The sequence below is a fragment of the Zootoca vivipara genome, chromosome 6 (genome assembly GCF_965207765.1).
Source record: "Zootoca vivipara chromosome 6, rZooViv2.hap1.1, whole genome shotgun sequence".
Classification (NCBI taxonomy): Eukaryota; Metazoa; Chordata; class Lepidosauria; order Squamata; family Lacertidae; genus Zootoca; species Zootoca vivipara.
In genome coordinates this window covers 90,701,166-90,718,624 of record NC_142589.1, presented here as the reverse complement: position 1 = coordinate 90,718,624, position 17,459 = coordinate 90,701,166, and the positions used below count along the sequence as shown (strand labels likewise).

Here is a 17,459-nt window from a genome sequence, read left to right as displayed (position 1 = left end):
CAACGGCGAACCAGCGACGACCCACCTCTTCCTTCTTGGCTAACCCCACAACCCACTGCAAAAAACCCCAGGCACACCGAGGACTCGGAACCCGCGTTGCCTTAAGACGCGCCGCCGCGTCCCCTCGGGATGGAGGCTCGGCCCAGCTTCCGCGAGGACGTCATCGCCTCCCAGGCCCACCCCTTTCGATTCGCGAGCTGGGATCCCTTGTTGTTTAACCCGCCTGCTTTCCAGCTCTCTGGAGCGGGCTGGCGGGAGCGAAAACCATCGATTGGGTGGGAATCGAATGGGTCCCTCGTCTGCCCACCCGCCCGCCCACCCGCCCGCCCACCCGCCCAACCACCCAACCAGGGCTCCAAGCAGCCTTGCCAAGCTGTATTCAGGACCGGCTGAATAGAACGGGGGAAGGCTGCCTTTATTCCACCCAACCTCATTCCCCCACCAGACCTCGCGGCAATCAACGTCGCCAACAGGATAATATTGCGAAAAGAAGCACAGTCCTTTGTTTGTTGTTCCTGCAGGGAGCAGAGGTTCAGCTAGGAGGCTAAGTTCGTGCCCTTGCGGGCCTACAAGAAGGAAAGACAAGCTGGCATGGACACAGGGGCAGGGTTGGTTAAGAGGCTGGGCAGTCGATGGTGCCTGGCTCAAGTTATCTTGTTTTGGCATCTCCGTTGGCGGCGGGGCTCCTGCCGTTCAGCTGCAGCGGGGGCTCCTTGATGATGCAGTTGCTGCTGGGCTCTGAGTGGATGGCACCGTTCCTCTTGGCTTCCTTCACCTGCCCTGCCTCCTCGTCCCCCTTCTCGCTTTCGTCCGAGTCGCTCCGGAGGTCCTTCTCCATCTGCCGGGAGAGAAACAGCTTTGGTCAACGGCGGCTGCTGCCCCTTCCCCTCTCCGCTGCTGTGCGGTTTGATTTGGAGCGCTGGCAAGGGGTATTCCTTGACCAGGGCTGGATGAACCATTGAGCAAAATCAGCCCTTGCTTTAGGCATCAGGGGCGCCACGCATGGGCGTAGGCAGGGGGGGTAGGAGGGGGCAGTTGCCCCCCCAGAAGCAGGGCCGCTGGCCAGCCTGCCCCGCTGCCCGCCCGGTGCCATCTCCCTTCTCCCTTGCTGGCTGTGGGGCGGGTGGAGGGAAAGCCAGCTTTCCCGCCACCCGCCCCAGCGATCGCGGAGGGGGAGGAGGGAATCAGAACAGCCCAATTTCAGGCTGATCCTGGCGCCCCCTCGCCCCTGCCGATCGCGGAGGGGTCAGAAGGGGTCGGAGCAGCCCTATTTCGGGCTGATCCTGGCGCCCCCTCGTCCCTGAACGACCATGGCTTTCCTTGCCCCACTGTGGCCCCTCCCCCTGTGCCTTGGCCCCGCCCCTTGCCCCCTAATTTTGATCCTGGCTACGCCCCTGGCACCACGGAAATTTCCCATCGTCAGGATTTTTAAAGGTCGCCAATGGCTCAGCTGAGTGTTCGTTTTCTCCGATGAAGGACAGCGGTACCTTGGTTTGCGAACAGCTTGGCTGCCGAACAAATTGGCCCCCGAACGCCGCAAACCTGGAAGGGAGTGTTCAGGTTTGTGGACGTTTTTCGGCAGCCGGACTACCGATGTGGTTTCCGCGGTTTCCGCTTGAGTGCAGGAAGCTCCCGCAGCCAATCGGAAGCCGCGCCTTGGTTTTCGACCGTTTCGGGAGTCGAACGGACTCCCAGAACAGACTAAGTTCGAGAACCAAGGTACCACTGTATATTAAAAACCCCAGTGGAACAACTAGGCAATAACTAGGTGCCTTATCTCTAGTAATCATAAAAGGTTATGAAAAGAATCATAAAATCACTTTTAAAGGTAAAGGTAAAGGGGCCCCTGGCCATCAGGTCCAGTCGTGTCCGACTCTGGGGTTGCGGCGCTCATCTCGCTCTATAGGCTGAGGGAGCCGCCGTTTGTCCGCAGACAGCTTCCAGGTCATGTGGCCAGCATACAAAGCTGCTTCTGGTGAACCAGAGCAGCGCACGGAAACGCTGTTTACCTTCCCGCCGGAGTGGTCCCTATTTATCTACTTGCACTTTGATGTGCTTTCGAACTGCTAGGTGGGCAGGAGCTGGGACCGAGCAACGGGAGCTCACCCCGTTGCAGGGATTCGAACCGCCGACCTTCTGAACAGCAAGCCCTAGACACTGTGGCTTAACCCACAGCGCCACCTGGGTCCCCTCTAGTAATCATAGAAGCTACATTAGTTTTGAGGATCTGATCGAAAGCTTTGCAATCAGAAAAAGTAGGGGAACATTTTTCAAACATAAAATGGAAGTATACAAAAACAAAAAAAATATCATCTTCCTGTAGGTTTCGTTTCATTTTGAAAAGTGAAGTTTCACTTGATGGTTTATTATTGTTCTGATCTGCCAGAATCTTTTTTTTTTTTGCTATTTATTTTGCGTTTTTGTTTTTGCGACTCTTTTTTGTTTTGTGACTGTGTGGAACCCAGTTCAGCTGCTGATTGATGGATTGTGTGAATGCAGCACCTTGTTTATTACTTTCATTTTATGGATCAGTGGTCTCGTCAGATAGTAAAATTCATGTCCAATTGCTGTCTTAGGGGTTGTTTTTTTTAAAGTCTGGAACAGATCAATCCGTTTTGCATTACTTTCTATGGGAAAGCGCGCCTTGGTTTTGGAACGCTTTGGTTTTGGAACGGACTCCCGGAACCAAAGTACCACTGTACTTGTAATGGAGCTTAATTTGCTCAGAGTAGGCACATGGAAAATAACGGGCACGACTAGCTTAGGCCCGTGAATTTCTACTCTTGAGCAGAACTTGGTCGGCAACATCCCACAGCAAAACACAACCACGGCAGAACGTCTATAATGAAAAACAATTAATAAACAATTCCATTAAAACTTGTATAATTTAATTCTTCTCTTTCCAGAGAAGAATCCTTGGAAAAGACCCTGATGTTGGGAAAGATTGAGGGCACTAGGAGAAGGGGACGTCAGAGGACAAGATGGTTGGACAGTGTTCTCGAAGCTACGAACATGAGTTTGACCAAACTGCGGGAGGCAGTGGAAGACAGGAGTGCCTGGCGTGCTCTGGTCCATGGGGTCATGAAGAGTCGGACACGACTAAACAACTAAACAACAATTTAACTTAGGCAAATGTTTGCAGCGCCCGATTTCGGTCCCTACCGTGCCGCTCTTGAGAAACTTGTAGACCATGTGGATGATTAAGAAAGACCAGAAGACGTGGAGCAGTTGGAGAATCATCAGAAGGGCATTCATGAAGTAATAGCCGAAGAAAGGCTGGTAAAGTTCCATTGAGTAGTAATATGTGTTGTAGATGACCCTGCGAGGAAGTTGCAGGGATTAATAACAAAAACACCATTGAGCGGCCCTGCCTTTATTCTGACATCAATTAAAAACCAACAATACAGTTTAAAAGAAATTTCCACCACATGCGAGTCGTAAAAATCTGCATTATCGATCGTCTAAGTCAGGGGTCGCCAAACTTTTTCAGAAGGGGGCCGGTCGACTGTCCCTCAGACCGTGTGGGGGGGCCGGACTATATTTTGAAGAAAAAATATGAACGAATTCCTATGCCCCGCAAATAACCCAGAGGTGCATTTTAAATAAAAGCACACATTCTACTCATGTAAAAACTCGCTGATTGCCGGACCGTCTGTTGGCCGGATTTAGAAGGCGATTGGGCTGGATCCGGCCCCCGGGCCTTAGTTTGCCTACCCATGGTCTAAGTCCAAGGCATGCCTTCCAAATGTCCCTATTTTCCAGGGACATTTCCTGGATTTACAGAAGCTGTCCCGGTTTCTGATTTGATCCCACAATGCCCCAATTTTCCTTAGGACGCCCCTATTTCCGTTGGAGGAATATTGGCATAGAATCATAGAGTTGGAAGAGACCACAAGGGCCATCCAGTCCAACCCCCTGCCAAGCAGGAAACACCATCAAAGCATTCCTGACATATGCCTGTCAAGCCTCTGCTTAAAGACCTCCAAAGAAGGAGACTCCACCACACTCCTTGGTAGCAAATTCCACTGCCAAACAGCTCTTACTGTCAGGAAGTTCTACCTAATGTTTAAGTGGAATCTTCTTTCTTGAAATTTGAATCCATTGCTCCGGCATGTATGGAGTGACGCAACGCCCAAGCCAACATTTTGTACGGCAAAAAAATAATAATAAACGGTTCCATGGTATTATGTCCAAGAGGGTCGCTCCAGGTGGCAAATCATGTTTAGCACATAAAATCTTTGGGAAACTTACCAGACTGGCTTCTGGTATCTATAACTGAGGTCAAAAAACCCATTTCACAGTTTAAAAACAGCAAAGCACCAGGCATAGACTATTTGCCCCCAGAACTATTGAAATCTAACATTGACTGGTGGGTCTCCCTGTTGGTGGTAATATTCTCATTTATCGATTCATCTGGGTTATTCCCTGAAGTTTGGGCCACAGCGGTAGTCATCCCTTTATTCAACAAGGGCCTTACATCCGATCCAGCTAGCTACAGTCCAATTGGTTTGCTGCCTGTAATTAGCAAATTATATGCAAAGCATCTTTACAATAAGCTATTCGATTGGATAACTGACGAAGCTATTCTTGCTGAAGAGCAAGCAAGATTTAGACGAGGGAGATCTACTATAGACCATTGCTTTGTACTAGCCCATTTTGCAGATAAGTAGGCTAAGAAACCAGGTGGTGTGCTATACGCAGGTTTCATTGATCTGAAAGCTGCATTTGATTCAATCTCTCAAACAAGACTATACAGTGGTACCTTGGTTTTCAAACGCCTTGGTGCTCAAACAACTTGGGACCCAAATACTGCAAACCTGGAACTAAGTGTTCCGGTCTGCGGACTTTTTTCGGAACTCGAACGTGCTCCGTTTTGAGTGCCACACTTCTGTTTTGAGTGTTACGCTGAGGTCTGTCTGTTTTTGCTACTTCTTTTGCATTTTTGTTTTTGCAGCTCTTTTTCTTTTTGTGACTGTGGAACCATAGAATCATAGAGTTGGAAGAGACCACAAGGGCCATCCAGTCCAACCCCCTGCCAAGCAGGAAACACCAGAAATAAACAGTAAATTGCAAGAACTCGGGCCAGGAGGAAGATGGATTTCAAGTGAATCATCAAAAGGGATCGGCAAATAAAAATAAAGGCAAACATACTTGGTACATTCTGACCATTAAAACATTGCTGGCGAAGAATTGTCGAAACAGGGCCTTGTCCTGGGATTTTCTCACTGGAATTTATCTTTATTTGCCTATTATACTGGAATCGATTCCTATTTGAGTTCTTCATTACATAAATAAAACCTTTTGAAGATTCACTTGAAATTCATCTTCCTCCTGGCCCCAGTTCTTGCAATTTACTGTTTATTTCTGGACTTCACCAAGAACTCCAATTTCTAAAGCAGGAAACACCATCAAAGCATTCTTGACGTATGCTTGTCAAGCCTCTGCTTAAAGACCTCCAAAGAAGGAGACTCCACCACACTCCTTGGTAGTGAACCCAGTTCAGCTACTGATTGATGGATTGTGTGACTGCAGTACATTGTTTACTTCTTTCATTTTATGGATCAATGGTCTCGTTAGATAGTAAAATCCATGTTCCATTGTTCTTTTAGGGGTTGTTTTTAAAAGTCTGGAACGGATTAATCCGTTTTGCATTCCTTTCCATGGGAAAGCGCGCCTTGGTTTTGGAACGCTTTGGTTTTGGAACGGACTTCCGGAACGGATTAAGTTTGAGAACCAAGGTACCACTGTATAACATAAATAGATTGGTTCAGGTCCTACCCTTTTGTAGCAGGAGAAAACAAACTTGCTCCATCTCCCATGGGACAACCCTTCTGATCCCTATCACATATAATATCTCAATCTCCTCTTCCTTCAGCTACATCAGGCATCCCCAAACTTCGGCCCTCCAGATGTTTTGGATTACAATTCCCATCTTCCCCGATCACTGGTCCTGTTAGCTAGGGATCATGGGAATTGTAGGCCAAAACATCTGGGGGGGCGCAGTTTGGGGATGCCTGAGCTACATGTACCCAACTTCCTCAACCATTCCTCATAAGGCTTGGTTTCCAGAGGCTCAGTTGCCCTCTGCACATGTTCCAACTTGTTAATAGGGATTATTCGACTGATTCATTGATTTCTATACTGCTTAATATGTATCAAAAATCTCTCTAAGAGGCGTGCAAAAACAACAGCGAAGCAACAACAGACAGGTCCCCCACCCACCGGAAAAACCAAGATTTCTCCATTTTCCAGCCCTTGAGATATTTGAAGATGTCTTACTTACTTGTAGGGGAAAATAACCAGGCGGGTGAAAAGGAAAACAGCAGAGAAAGTGAGGAAAAGCGTGTCACATATACGACGCCATTTCAGATAGTTGAATATCTTCGTGGGCTGGAGAAGGGTGCGGGGAGAAATGGGGGGACGGGGACGACAGAGGGGCACAAATGAAGGCTCAGGTGAGGTTTTGTCTGCAACTACTGTTCAGCCTGTGACCAGACTGCAAAGTTTCTCTGAGTTTTAACTGCAAACTCCAAAGATCACAACAAAATAAAAATATCCTTCCAGTAGCACCTTAGAGACCAACTAAGTTTGTCGTAGGTATGAGCTTTCGTGTGCATGCACACTTCTTCAGATACACTGAAACAGAAGTCACCAGACCCTTATGTATAGTCAGAGGGTGGGGGTGGGGGTATTACTCAGAAGCGTGGTGGGAATGGGTGATTGGCTGATAGGAGTGGTGAACCTGTTGACGACTGTTAACGACTGCAAACCCATGGAGAGACCTGGTCTGAATAAGGACACTGGATTCTTGTCTCATTATACATGATCAAGCTTTCTTTAGCACCTCACCCCTTGCTTTTTCCTGCAAGACCAATTGCAGTCGAGGGAGCCGGCATTTGTCCACAGACAGCTTTCCGGGTCATGTGGCCAGCAGGACTAAACCGCTTCTGGCACAACGGGACACCGTGACGGAAACCAGAGCGCACGGAGACGCCGTTTACCTTCCCGCCGCAGCGGTACCTATTTATCTACTCGCCTTAGTGTGCTTTTGAACTGCTTGGCTGGCAGGAGCTGGGACAGGGCAACGTTATTTTAGAATGCAGGAAAATCCCCAAAGCCATCTCGGCTTCTCTAATTCCTCTAAATATTTCCTAGGCAGATTTACAAATCCTGTCTTCATATTTGTGCATGAATAGGGGGGTGCATGTGACCTGGATTCAATAACTAAAGTACAGTGGTACCTCGGTCTCAAACTGCTCTGTTGCCAAACGTTTCGGCTCCCGAAAACCTGGAAGTAAAGGCTCCCGTTTTCGAACATTGTGCGGAAGGCGAACCTCTGACATGGCTTCCGTTAAGCGCAAGAGCCAACTAGAAGCTGCGCCTCGGTTTTCAAACATTTCGGAAGCCGAACGGGCTTCCGGAACGGATTATGTCCGAGAACCGAGGTACCACTGTATTTACAATCTCAAAATGGCTCGGCTGCCCAGGTAATGCAATCGATAAAACATTGTCAGGCATCCTGGCGCATAGGAGAGAAGCTATTGTACGTTGTGATGTACGTAAGAAGCTTTTAGGATGGTCTTTGGCTAAGAGGTTCGGCAGCATCTAAAATCTTTAGAGGAGCTTTTGTTCGGGGTCTCTCTTACCTCCCTGTGAGGGGAACGGGGAACAATTCTCGGCACCCTTAATAAACTGCAGTTCCCCTCAGATAGCTTTAAATAGATGGGGCCTCTCATTCTCTTCAAAGCAGTGTCTGTCCACTTAAACCAGGCATGGCCATACTTGGCCCTCCAGCTGTTTTGGGACTACAACTCCCATCATCCCTAGCTAACAGGACCAATGGTCAGGGATGATGGGAATTGTAGTCCCAAAACAGCTGGAGGGCTAAGTTTGGCCATGCCTGAGTTAAACCAACGGGCAACAGATTTAGGAGGAAGGACACACAACACGGGAATCATTTCAGAGAATGATAGAATCGTAAAGCTGGAAGGGACCACATGGGCCACCTAGTTCAACTCCTTGCAAATGCAGGAACCTTTTGCCCAGCGTGGTACTTGAACCCACAACCCTGAGCCTGAAATTAATTTCCTCGAAACAATCAGATTGTTTCAAGGTATGGCAAAAAGATATTTCTAAATAGATCTGGCAAGGGGAAAAAACTGAGAATAAAATATTGATAGATGCAAAAGAAAGAGGTTTTCCCCTTGCCAGATATGACATTATATTATGAGGCATCCTGCCTTTGCAGGTTGAAGGAATGGATGACATTAGAGAATTCACATATATTAGACCTAGAAGGTCATGATAATATTTTTGGCTGGCACGCTTATCTATGATGAAAAGGTGAAAGTCTATAGAGATTGAAATCAATTTCCATTGGGAGTGGGGCCGATACAGGGAGCTGGAGTTCAGCATCCACATCTAGGTATTGGGCAAATTCTCATGAGAAGATGCATCCAGGGCCGGCTTACCCATAGGTGCTAGGGGTGCAGGGCACCCAGGCACTGGGCTCTCAGGGGCGCCAGGCAGAGTCCAGGGCCAAGATTTGGAGTCCGGGGATGGAAGATCCAGGCAAGCCGACAGCCGCTGCAGAGCAGAGCAGAGCCCATTGGAACGCCACAGGCTTTTCTGTTGCAGGCATTGAGGCAGCCGGCCGGCTCTGCCTTCTTGTGCGCCTGGGGCTGGCGGGCCGTCGAGAGGCCCGCCCAGAGCATGCACGCTGCTCACACTAGGCGCCCAGCTTCCCTCCCAAGCCTCTGCATATGCTAAAGGCGACCCTGGATGCATCAAACCAGCAGGCTAGGCCAGTCCCTCTGGGCTTTCCCCCTTCTGGGGCAGAGGCATCGCTTACCTCCAAGAAGCAGTCAGACGCATCGTGGATGACCATGACAAGGGTGCCAATGCGAATGTAGTTGGCACAGTAGGAGAAGCTGATGAGGAAAATCGTGGCTGCATGGTGGACAATCTGCTCGCCGAAGTCCTGTAGTTGGGGGGGGGGGGGGAGAGAGAGGAAACAGCAATGGAATGGCTGAGGACGCAACATGGATATATCGTTGGTAACACCGAGTAAACTGGCAAAAATATATACAGTACAGTGGTACCTCGGAAGTCGAACAGAATCCGTTGCAGAAGTCCATTCGACTTCCAAAACGGTCGGAAACCAAGGTGCAGATTCCGATTGGCTGCAGGAATCCCCTGCAGCCAATCAGAAGCCGCGTCGGACGTTTGGGTTCCAAAGAACGTTCACAAACCGCTTCCAGGTTTGCGGCGTTCGGGAGCCGAAACGTTTGACTCGCAAGGCGTTTGGGATCCAAGGTACGAATGTAACTCTAAATCAATCAAGTGTTGGAAATGTAGAGAGAAAGAAGGTTCTTTTTATCATATGTGGTGGTCTCATGGAAAGGTTAAAGCTTACTGGGGAATGATATACAATGAATTGAAAAATATGTTCAAAATAACTACACACAAGCTTTATTTTGGGGAATTATAGGGACAGAACAAACTATATTGTATAGAAATTTATTTATGTATGTTACCAAAGCAGAAAGAATGCCACTTGCCCCGAGGTGGAAAGTCCCAGTAAAGGAAGAATGGATACAAAAACTTACGAAATATGCAGAAATGGTGAAACTTACCGGAAGAATAAGAAATCAAGATAACAAAACATTTTATACAAGAATGGAAATGGTTTATTGAATATTTACAGATAAATTGCAAACGGATAAAAACACCAGCAGGATTGTTGTAATAACCTGAAGTTTCACAAGAGTATATATTTAAAACAGTTAATTTAAATGGGGATATTAAATGAATTTGGATATGCAGAAGATAATAATAAAAAAATAAGTTTATACATTTCATTAGTTTAACAATCAATTTGACATTTCAAGAGCTGACTTCCTTCCCCCTCTTTCTGCGGTTCCTTAAATTTATTTCCAATATCTTCTGCATATCCAAATTAAATTAATTTGCTCATTCATTCATCTACCAATATTACCCTATTTCAGGCACGGCCAAACTTGGCCTTCCAGCTGTTTTGGGACTACAACTCCCATCATCCCTAGCTAACTGGACCAGTGGTCAGGGATGATGGGAACTGTAGTCCCAAAACAGCCGGAGGGCCGAGTTTGGCCATGCCTGCCCTATTTATCAAGTCTAATGCGCCATCGAATCTAATGCACATCTTGATTTCCAGAACCTTGAACCCCACCCCCCCAAAAAGGTATTTGCTAGTGAATGTAAATGTGCCAATGCGCACCTTAATATCCGCGAACATAATTTGGCCGAAAAAGGCAAGCGTTCGAGTAAATGTGGTATTAATCGGGGGAAGGTTTTCACCTGGTTCCTATAGACCAGGGGTGGCCAACTTCCAAGAGACTGCGATCTACTCACAGAGTTAAAAACTGGCAGTGATCTACCCCCTTTTGGGGGGTTCAGGTCAAAGTTGAACTTTTTTTCAGGAAGGAAAGCCCTGTTTTTGGGGTTCACGTAAAAGTTGTTGCGCTTCTTTAGGAAGGAGGAAAGCGACATCGAGCTTTTTTTTTTTTTAGGAAGGAAAGCCCTATTTTTGGTGGTTCAGGTCATTTTAGGGGTGCAGGGCAAAGGTGTTGAGTTTTTTTAGGGGAGCCATGGTTTTTTTTAGCAATTGCGGGGGGAGCCACAGTTTTTTAGCTTTTTTTGGGGGGAGCCACTGATCTACTGGTGATCTACCACAGACGTCCAGTGATCTACCGATAGATCACGATCTACCTGTTGGACATGCCTGCTATAGACAGGCAAGGAAGGTGCCCACAGATGGGGAGCCACCGCAGAAAAGGCCCCGTTCTCGTGTTGCCACCCTCCAGACCTCTCATAGAGGAGGCACACAAAGAAGGGCCTCGGAGGATGAATGTAGAGTCTGGGGCGGTTTATAGGGAGAGAGTCAGATCTTATCTTGTCCGAGTCTTGACTGACTGCCCTCCCCCCCCCAAAGCTTCCACTCACCTTCCGCTTGATGTCGAAAGGCAGCGTGAAAACCAGCGAGCAATAGAACGAGAGCTCCAGCATGTAGTAGCTGAAGATGGAGGGGAGCAGAGGCTGCGGTGCCGAAAACAAGAGGCATAGGAAGGAGAGAGAGAGAGAAGTAACGTTATTCCGATAAATCTGAAAAAGCATATCAAGACTAGACTGCTGCCGTGGGCTTTGCATGGGGCTGCCCTTGGGCCTGGTCCGGAATCTCAGTCAGTTTGCATTTCTCAGTAGTGCAGAAATGAATGAAACTTCATTTGCATCAGCCACCGGCCGTAGCGATAAAACAACAATATAAAGAATAGAAAGAAAAAGTCTATTATATAAAATACATTTTAGGGTATCGAATCAATAGTCAAATAGTGGATGTTAGTCTGATTGCCCCAGCTAAAAGCCTTGCCACCTTTGCTGTCACCTTCTCATCTTGATCTGCCAAGAGAAAGGACTGGGCGACCCGGAATGGACAATAAAAGAGGGCAAGCCAGAAGGGCATGCGACACCGATTCAGGACTGCTGTGTCCACAAGGACATAAGGGTTTTTCATGTGGAATATACAGTGGTGCCTCGCTTTACGAATGCCTTGCACAACGAAAAACTCGCTAGACGAAAGAGTTTTGCATTGCGCGAGGCATTCGTAAGACGACAAAATTTTCTATGACCGCCGCTTCGTCTTACGAAGCGCGGCCATAGAAAGCAGCAAAGGAAGATCAGCTGTCAGCGCGGGAAGCTGACAGCTAATCTTCCTTTGCCGGGGGGGGGGGGGGACGGAGCCGAAACGCGGCGGTGCGGCGGCTGCCCCTGCCTGTCTTCCCCTTGGCTCGGGGAGGACAGGCGGGGGCAAGCAGCGCCCGCTGCGATTCGACTCTGTCCCCCGCCGCTGCCTCTTGCCCCGCACCCCCAGCACAGAGCGCAACTTCAGAGGTCTCCGAAGTTGCGCTCCATGCTGGTGGAGGCAGGCGAGAGGCGGCGGCGGGAGAAGGTTTTCCCCCACCGCCGCCTTTCGCCCCTTTTGGAGACCTCTGAAGTTGCGCTCCGTGTCGGGGGAAGCAGGCAAGGCGGTGGCTGGGAGAAGAGGGCTTCTCCCCCCGCCGCCTTGCACACAGCCGTCATCGGACGGGGCTTCGGAGACCTTCTCCGAAGCCCCGTTGCATGCCGCTGCCAGTCCCTCAGAGCCTATAGGAACGCATTGATTAAGTTTCAATGCATTCCTATGGGAAACTGGGACTCGCTAGATGAAAAATTCGTGACACGAATTGACCCGTGGAACGAATTAATTTCGTCTAGCGAGGCACCACTGTACTGGAATCATCCCTCAAGTGCAGCCAAGGGCAAGACATTCAATCTTGCAAGAGTAAAAGAGCACCTATGTTTTAGAATTGCTAGGTTACGCACATAGGGTGGCAGAGAGTCGACATGGGAAGGTGGAAAATAGGCATACCACGGGCAAAATTTCCTTATTGTGGCCCAATTGCTCTGGCTCTCGATATCATTTAGGCGCTGACAAATTAGACTGTTTGCTTTACTAAAACCCAAAGCGAGTAGCTGTTGTGGTGATAAACCACCAGAGTGAAGTGTCTGATAGACAATTTTAGCCCAGGCGCTCTTGTGACAATCTTGCCGCAGATCCTTAGTGCAGAAAGTATGGATCTGATGATGTGCAGAGATCTTTCCTATTCTGATTAATTCAAGAGGGTTCTGGAAGCTTCTCTGTGTGAAAGAAGCAAGCAGAAGGTTCCTGATGTGTGGGTTATCCTTCCAAGAAGCCGAGCACAGCTGGCTTAAATTGTTCCTGTTAGCTTTTTCTGTCAGGGTCATGCTGACTATAATAGTGAGGCCAGAAGGAGTCTGGGCTTCATTCTCTCTCTTTTCGTTCTAGTGTGGTGTTTTGTACATAGCGTTAAGGTTCTAGTCTTATTATAAGTTATAGTAAGGTTAAGTCAAGTCTGCTGCAACTGGATTTCTTTGATCTGGATTCAGGGCCAATCCTGAATGTATGGGAATGTGTGGGAATGTATGGGAAGGAGCGTCTCCACCCCCATTGTTCAGCCCGGACACTGAGGTCCAGCTCCGAGGGCCTTCTGGCGGTTCCCTCGCTGCGAGAAGCCAAGTTACAGGGAACCAGGCAGAGGGCCTTCTCGGTAGTGGCACCCGCCCTGTGGAACGCCCTCCCAGCAGATGTCAAAGAGAAAAACAACTACCAGACTTTTAGAGGACATCTGAAGGCAGCCCTGTTTAGGGAAGCTTTTAATCTTTAAGAAATTAGTGTATTTTAATATTTCTGTTGGAAGCCGCCCAGAGTGGCTGGGGAAACCCAGCCAGATGGGCAGGGTATAATTAATTAATTAATTAATTAATTAATATTATTATTCGTGACCGCTATGCTCATTTGCCTTCAGTAGCAGTAAAGCTCTGCCGGATGAAATATCTATTCTCTGGGAACCCTGCGACGTGCTTAAGCTTTTACTCTGCTAACTATACATTGGAATCTACTCTGGAATCTACTCTACATTGCGTAGGCTTCCAATGATCCTGGAGCGGGTTCAAGGCCTCAGCTGCAAGTCAGGCCATTCTTGCCCCTTGTCTCATGCTGTGTGAGCACATTTCCAGCAGAGGATGATGATGATGATGATGATAATAATAATAATAATATAGGTTTTTTTTGTGGGAGCTCTTCTAAAACATCTGCACTGGCTGCCCATATGCTGCTGGGGCAGACTCAAGGTTCTTGTGCCAATATTCGAAGCCTTGAACAATTTGTTCTATCATTGACGTGGAATCATAGAATTGTAGAGTTAGAAGGGACTCCAAGAGTAATCTAGTCCAACCCCATGCTGTGGAACACACTTCTGGGAGAAACTCCAGCAGGCGTCCTTGCTTTCGACTCTTAGGGTGTCTCTTGGAGACCTTTTGAGGCCAGCAGGGGACTGTGCAACTGTTTAAAATTTCCTTGAGTAGCTAATAATAATAATAATAATAATAATAATAATAATAATAATAATAGAAGATTTGCCTGACACGTGCACAACCGCCGCCAGTCAGTGCTGGCAATATGGAACTTGATGGCCTGGCTTAGTCTAAGGCAGCTTCCCAAGTTCTTTACGTCCTTTAATTCAGAACCATGAGGACTGGAATCTTGCTGTGTTTTCGAAGGAGGTTCTGCAGTACTCGCAGGCAGAAAGCCCCAAGTTCGGGCCTGGTAAGGCTGGCAAGGTAGACCCATTGAAGAGTCCCGGGCAAGTGCCCCTTGATATTCTCAAGCACCTCGGACGTTAAAAACCCAAGTTTTAAGCCTCTTGTCAATCTCACGCTCGGAAAGGCTGAACGGATTTCGGTTTCGTGTCGTTCCGCACACCTTATCTGTGTGTAGCATCCGGACAATTTATTATTATTACTTAACTCACGGATTGCTGATGAAATTTCTCGTCTGCTTACCTGCTGTGGATACCTGACCCAACATTCGCGGTGGTCCCAGAACCAGGGTTTCTGTAAGGAGACAAAAATCTGTAAGAATAATTGCACATCTCTCCACCGTCCCATAAGCCCCACAGGAAAAGGGTTGGGCACATACAACTGTTGGGCTGATTGGCTGTGGGGAGCAAGGGGGAGCTCTAGGAGTTGTCGTTCAACAACATCTCTTCCCCCTTGAGGCATTTTCAGGACCCACTCTGCTCCTGCGACTGTAAATTGCTTTAGCTTGGTGTGGGAATGTTCAGGGTGGCAGGAGAGGATATATTGTTTATTCATATCCTTCCTAACTTGCGCTAGCAAGTTCCTTTACTTAGCAGAGTTTACATTCCCCTTTGCACACCACAGCAGATAGCTGGTTGCAGGCTCGTGTGAGCCTCTCACTATTATACAACTCAGTCTGTCTCAGACTCAATTGTACGTTCCTGGTAAGTTCCCTTGAATCCCTCTTAAAAGAGTAAAGACACCACAATCTTATTCAAAGTCAATAAAAGAAGTTTACTCGCATCATCAATTCACAGTTGGATCCCTGAAGGCAGACTTAGTTACAAATACAGTATGTACATGTGGATCTACCCCATATGGTGGAATAACCCCAGTGCTTCTGCCAGCTGAGAGCTAGCAGAGCAGTCTTCAAACGAAGAAGGAAGTCAAAAAGAGGGAGGTGTGCTGCGTGACTCGTCCTTTTTTACCTGGACAGGTAAGGTCACACCAACCTTCTATCACATGCAAAAGGAAGGATGTTTCAGCCAGGAGGAACAGGAAGTTTCGACTGGCTGAGCCAAACACTCCCTCGCACGTCTTCTCCAACATAACAAGGAATGTTGTACTTGATTGCCTCTCATAAATCACAATCGACTGGCTTGGCTCCCGAACAAATTGGCTCCCGAACGCCGCAAACACCAGAAGTGAGTGTTTTGGTTTGCGGACATTTTTCGGAAGCCCAACCTACGAAGCAGCTTCCAATTGAGTGCAGGAAGCTCCTGCAGCCAATCGGAAGCCGTGCCTCAGTTTTCGGACCGTTTCAGGAGTCGAACGGACTCCTGGAATGGATTGAGTTCGAGAACCAAGGTACCACTGTAATTGTATTTAGCGTCTGGATTTTATTTATTTACTTATTTTTTAAAAAACCAACGCATTCCATTTATAGTTTTCAATTTTACAACAAATACATCATTATTAATATCACCTCGTTATCTGCAACTTCCCTTCCCCCGCCTCCCGTGGTTTGTTAAAATTTCCCCTATTCGACTGCAGATCCGAAATACCCCTTTAGCCTTTTATTTCCCCCTTCCGTCTTATTTCATTTTATTAATCTGTCTCTGATTATTCTAATAATATGCTATCGTTTTATGATGTTTACAAAATTTCCTTCGCGTATTCCGCAATTCCCCCCCCCCCCCCGGTTCTTTCTTAAAAGCCGCCCGTTCACAGCACCTCTGTGTTATCCAGATTGAGCTTTGGGTCGCATTCGCGGCCCAAATGCAGTTTTGGCATCTGAGACAGCGGGCTGCCTTTTGGGATAAGGAGCTACGAAACTGAAAAGTGTTGTTGTTGCAACTCACGTCGTGAAGGACTGCCAAACCGGTGCAAAAGGAAGTGTAGTAAAATGTGCACCTCCAGCTGCAAGGGAAAAACAAAAATCAGAGCAGATCTGTGAGGTCAGGACTTGGGAGCAGGACTAAGTCGGACGAACGGAATCCACTGGATACAACTTGAGTTCTCCCAACATTCCGCAAAGCAGTTTTGTCTAACAGGACACATTTGTTGTTATGCATAGTAGAATTACTTTTGTACAGGCCAAGGGAGCCGGCATTTGTCCGCAGACAGTTTTTCCGGGTCCTGTGGCCAGCAGGTCTAAGCCACTTCTGGCGAAAGCAGACCATTTGCAGTCGTTAACGGTCACCAACAGCTATCAGTCTGTCAATCACCCCTCCCTCCACCCTTCTGAGTAATACCCCCACCATCTGACTATATATAAGCGCCTGGGGACTTCTGCTTCAGTGTATCTGAAGAAGTGTGCATGCACACGAAAGCTCATACCTATGACAAACTTAGTTGGTCTCTAAGGTGCTGCTGGGAGGAATTTTTTTATTTTTGTTTTGGCACGGAAACACCGTTTACCCTCCCGCCGGAGTGGTACCTATTTATCTACTTATCGAACTGCTAGGTGGGCAGGAGCTGGAACCGAACAATGGGAGCTCACCCTGTCTCGGGGATTCGATCGCCGGCCTTTCGATCGGCAAGCCCAAGCGGCACAGTGGTTTAACCCACAGCGCCACCCGCGTCCCACATAGTCATCTTCAAATTATCTCAAGAGCTGTCACGTGGAGCGATATTGTTTTCTCCTGCTTCGGAGGGTAGGACTCAAACGCACGGCTTCGAGTTGCAAGCGAGGAGATTCCGACTCAACATCAGGAAGAGCAGTTTCGACAGTGGGAACGCTCTCCCTCGGGAGGTGGTGGACTCTCCTTCCTCAGGGGTTTTTAATCAGAGGTTGGACGGCCGTCTGTCATGGACTCTTGAGCTGTGATTCGTGCATTTCAGGGGGTTGGACTAGATGGCCCTTGGGGTCCCTTCCGCTCTATAGTTGTATGATTCGAACAGTGAATACTGATTCACTGGAATGGTATCTGTCCTACATCTGAGATGAATAAAGGGATATTTTTGTGCTTCTGTTCCTGTTTCCATTTCTGTTTAAATCCTCTGGCACTCCTGAAGGCACTAGCATCCCATTCTGCTCTCAAAATGTTGACAGGATATATATCCCCATCATGGGGATTTGAACCGCCGACCTGATGGTGGTTTCCTGCTCGGCAGGGGGTTGGACTGGATGGCCCTTGTGGTCTCTTCCAACTCTACGATTCTATGATTCTATGACCTTCTGATCGGCAAGCCCAAGAGGCTCAGTGCTTTAGACCACAGCGCCACCCGCATCCCTATTATCATCTCTATGGGGAATCAAAACTCCAAGGGTAAAATTATCT

The 17,459-nt window shown here is 47.9% G+C and overlaps 1 protein-coding gene across 3 annotated transcripts in view; it reads right to left on the bottom strand.

Moving 5' to 3' along the window:
- Positions 1 to 394: 394 nt before the first annotated feature.
- The window catches only part of CERS4 (ceramide synthase 4), a 108,878-nt gene continuing 91,813 nt past the window's right edge, over positions 395 to 17,459 (bottom strand). For all 3 annotated transcript variants that reach the window (XM_035117930.3, XM_035117929.3, XM_088673017.1), the window contains exons 5-11: positions 16,038 to 16,095; positions 14,440 to 14,490; positions 10,984 to 11,076; positions 8,852 to 8,980; positions 6,284 to 6,390; positions 3,163 to 3,319; positions 395 to 838 (exon numbers count right to left, since the gene is read on the bottom strand). In XM_035117930.3, coding sequence (XP_034973821.1) covers positions 650 to 838; positions 3,163 to 3,319; positions 6,284 to 6,390; positions 8,852 to 8,980; positions 10,984 to 11,076; positions 14,440 to 14,490; positions 16,038 to 16,095 — 784 coding nt within the window. In that variant the 3' untranslated portion in view covers positions 395 to 649. The remainder of the gene's footprint in view (positions 839 to 3,162; positions 3,320 to 6,283; positions 6,391 to 8,851; positions 8,981 to 10,983; positions 11,077 to 14,439; positions 14,491 to 16,037; positions 16,096 to 17,459) is intronic.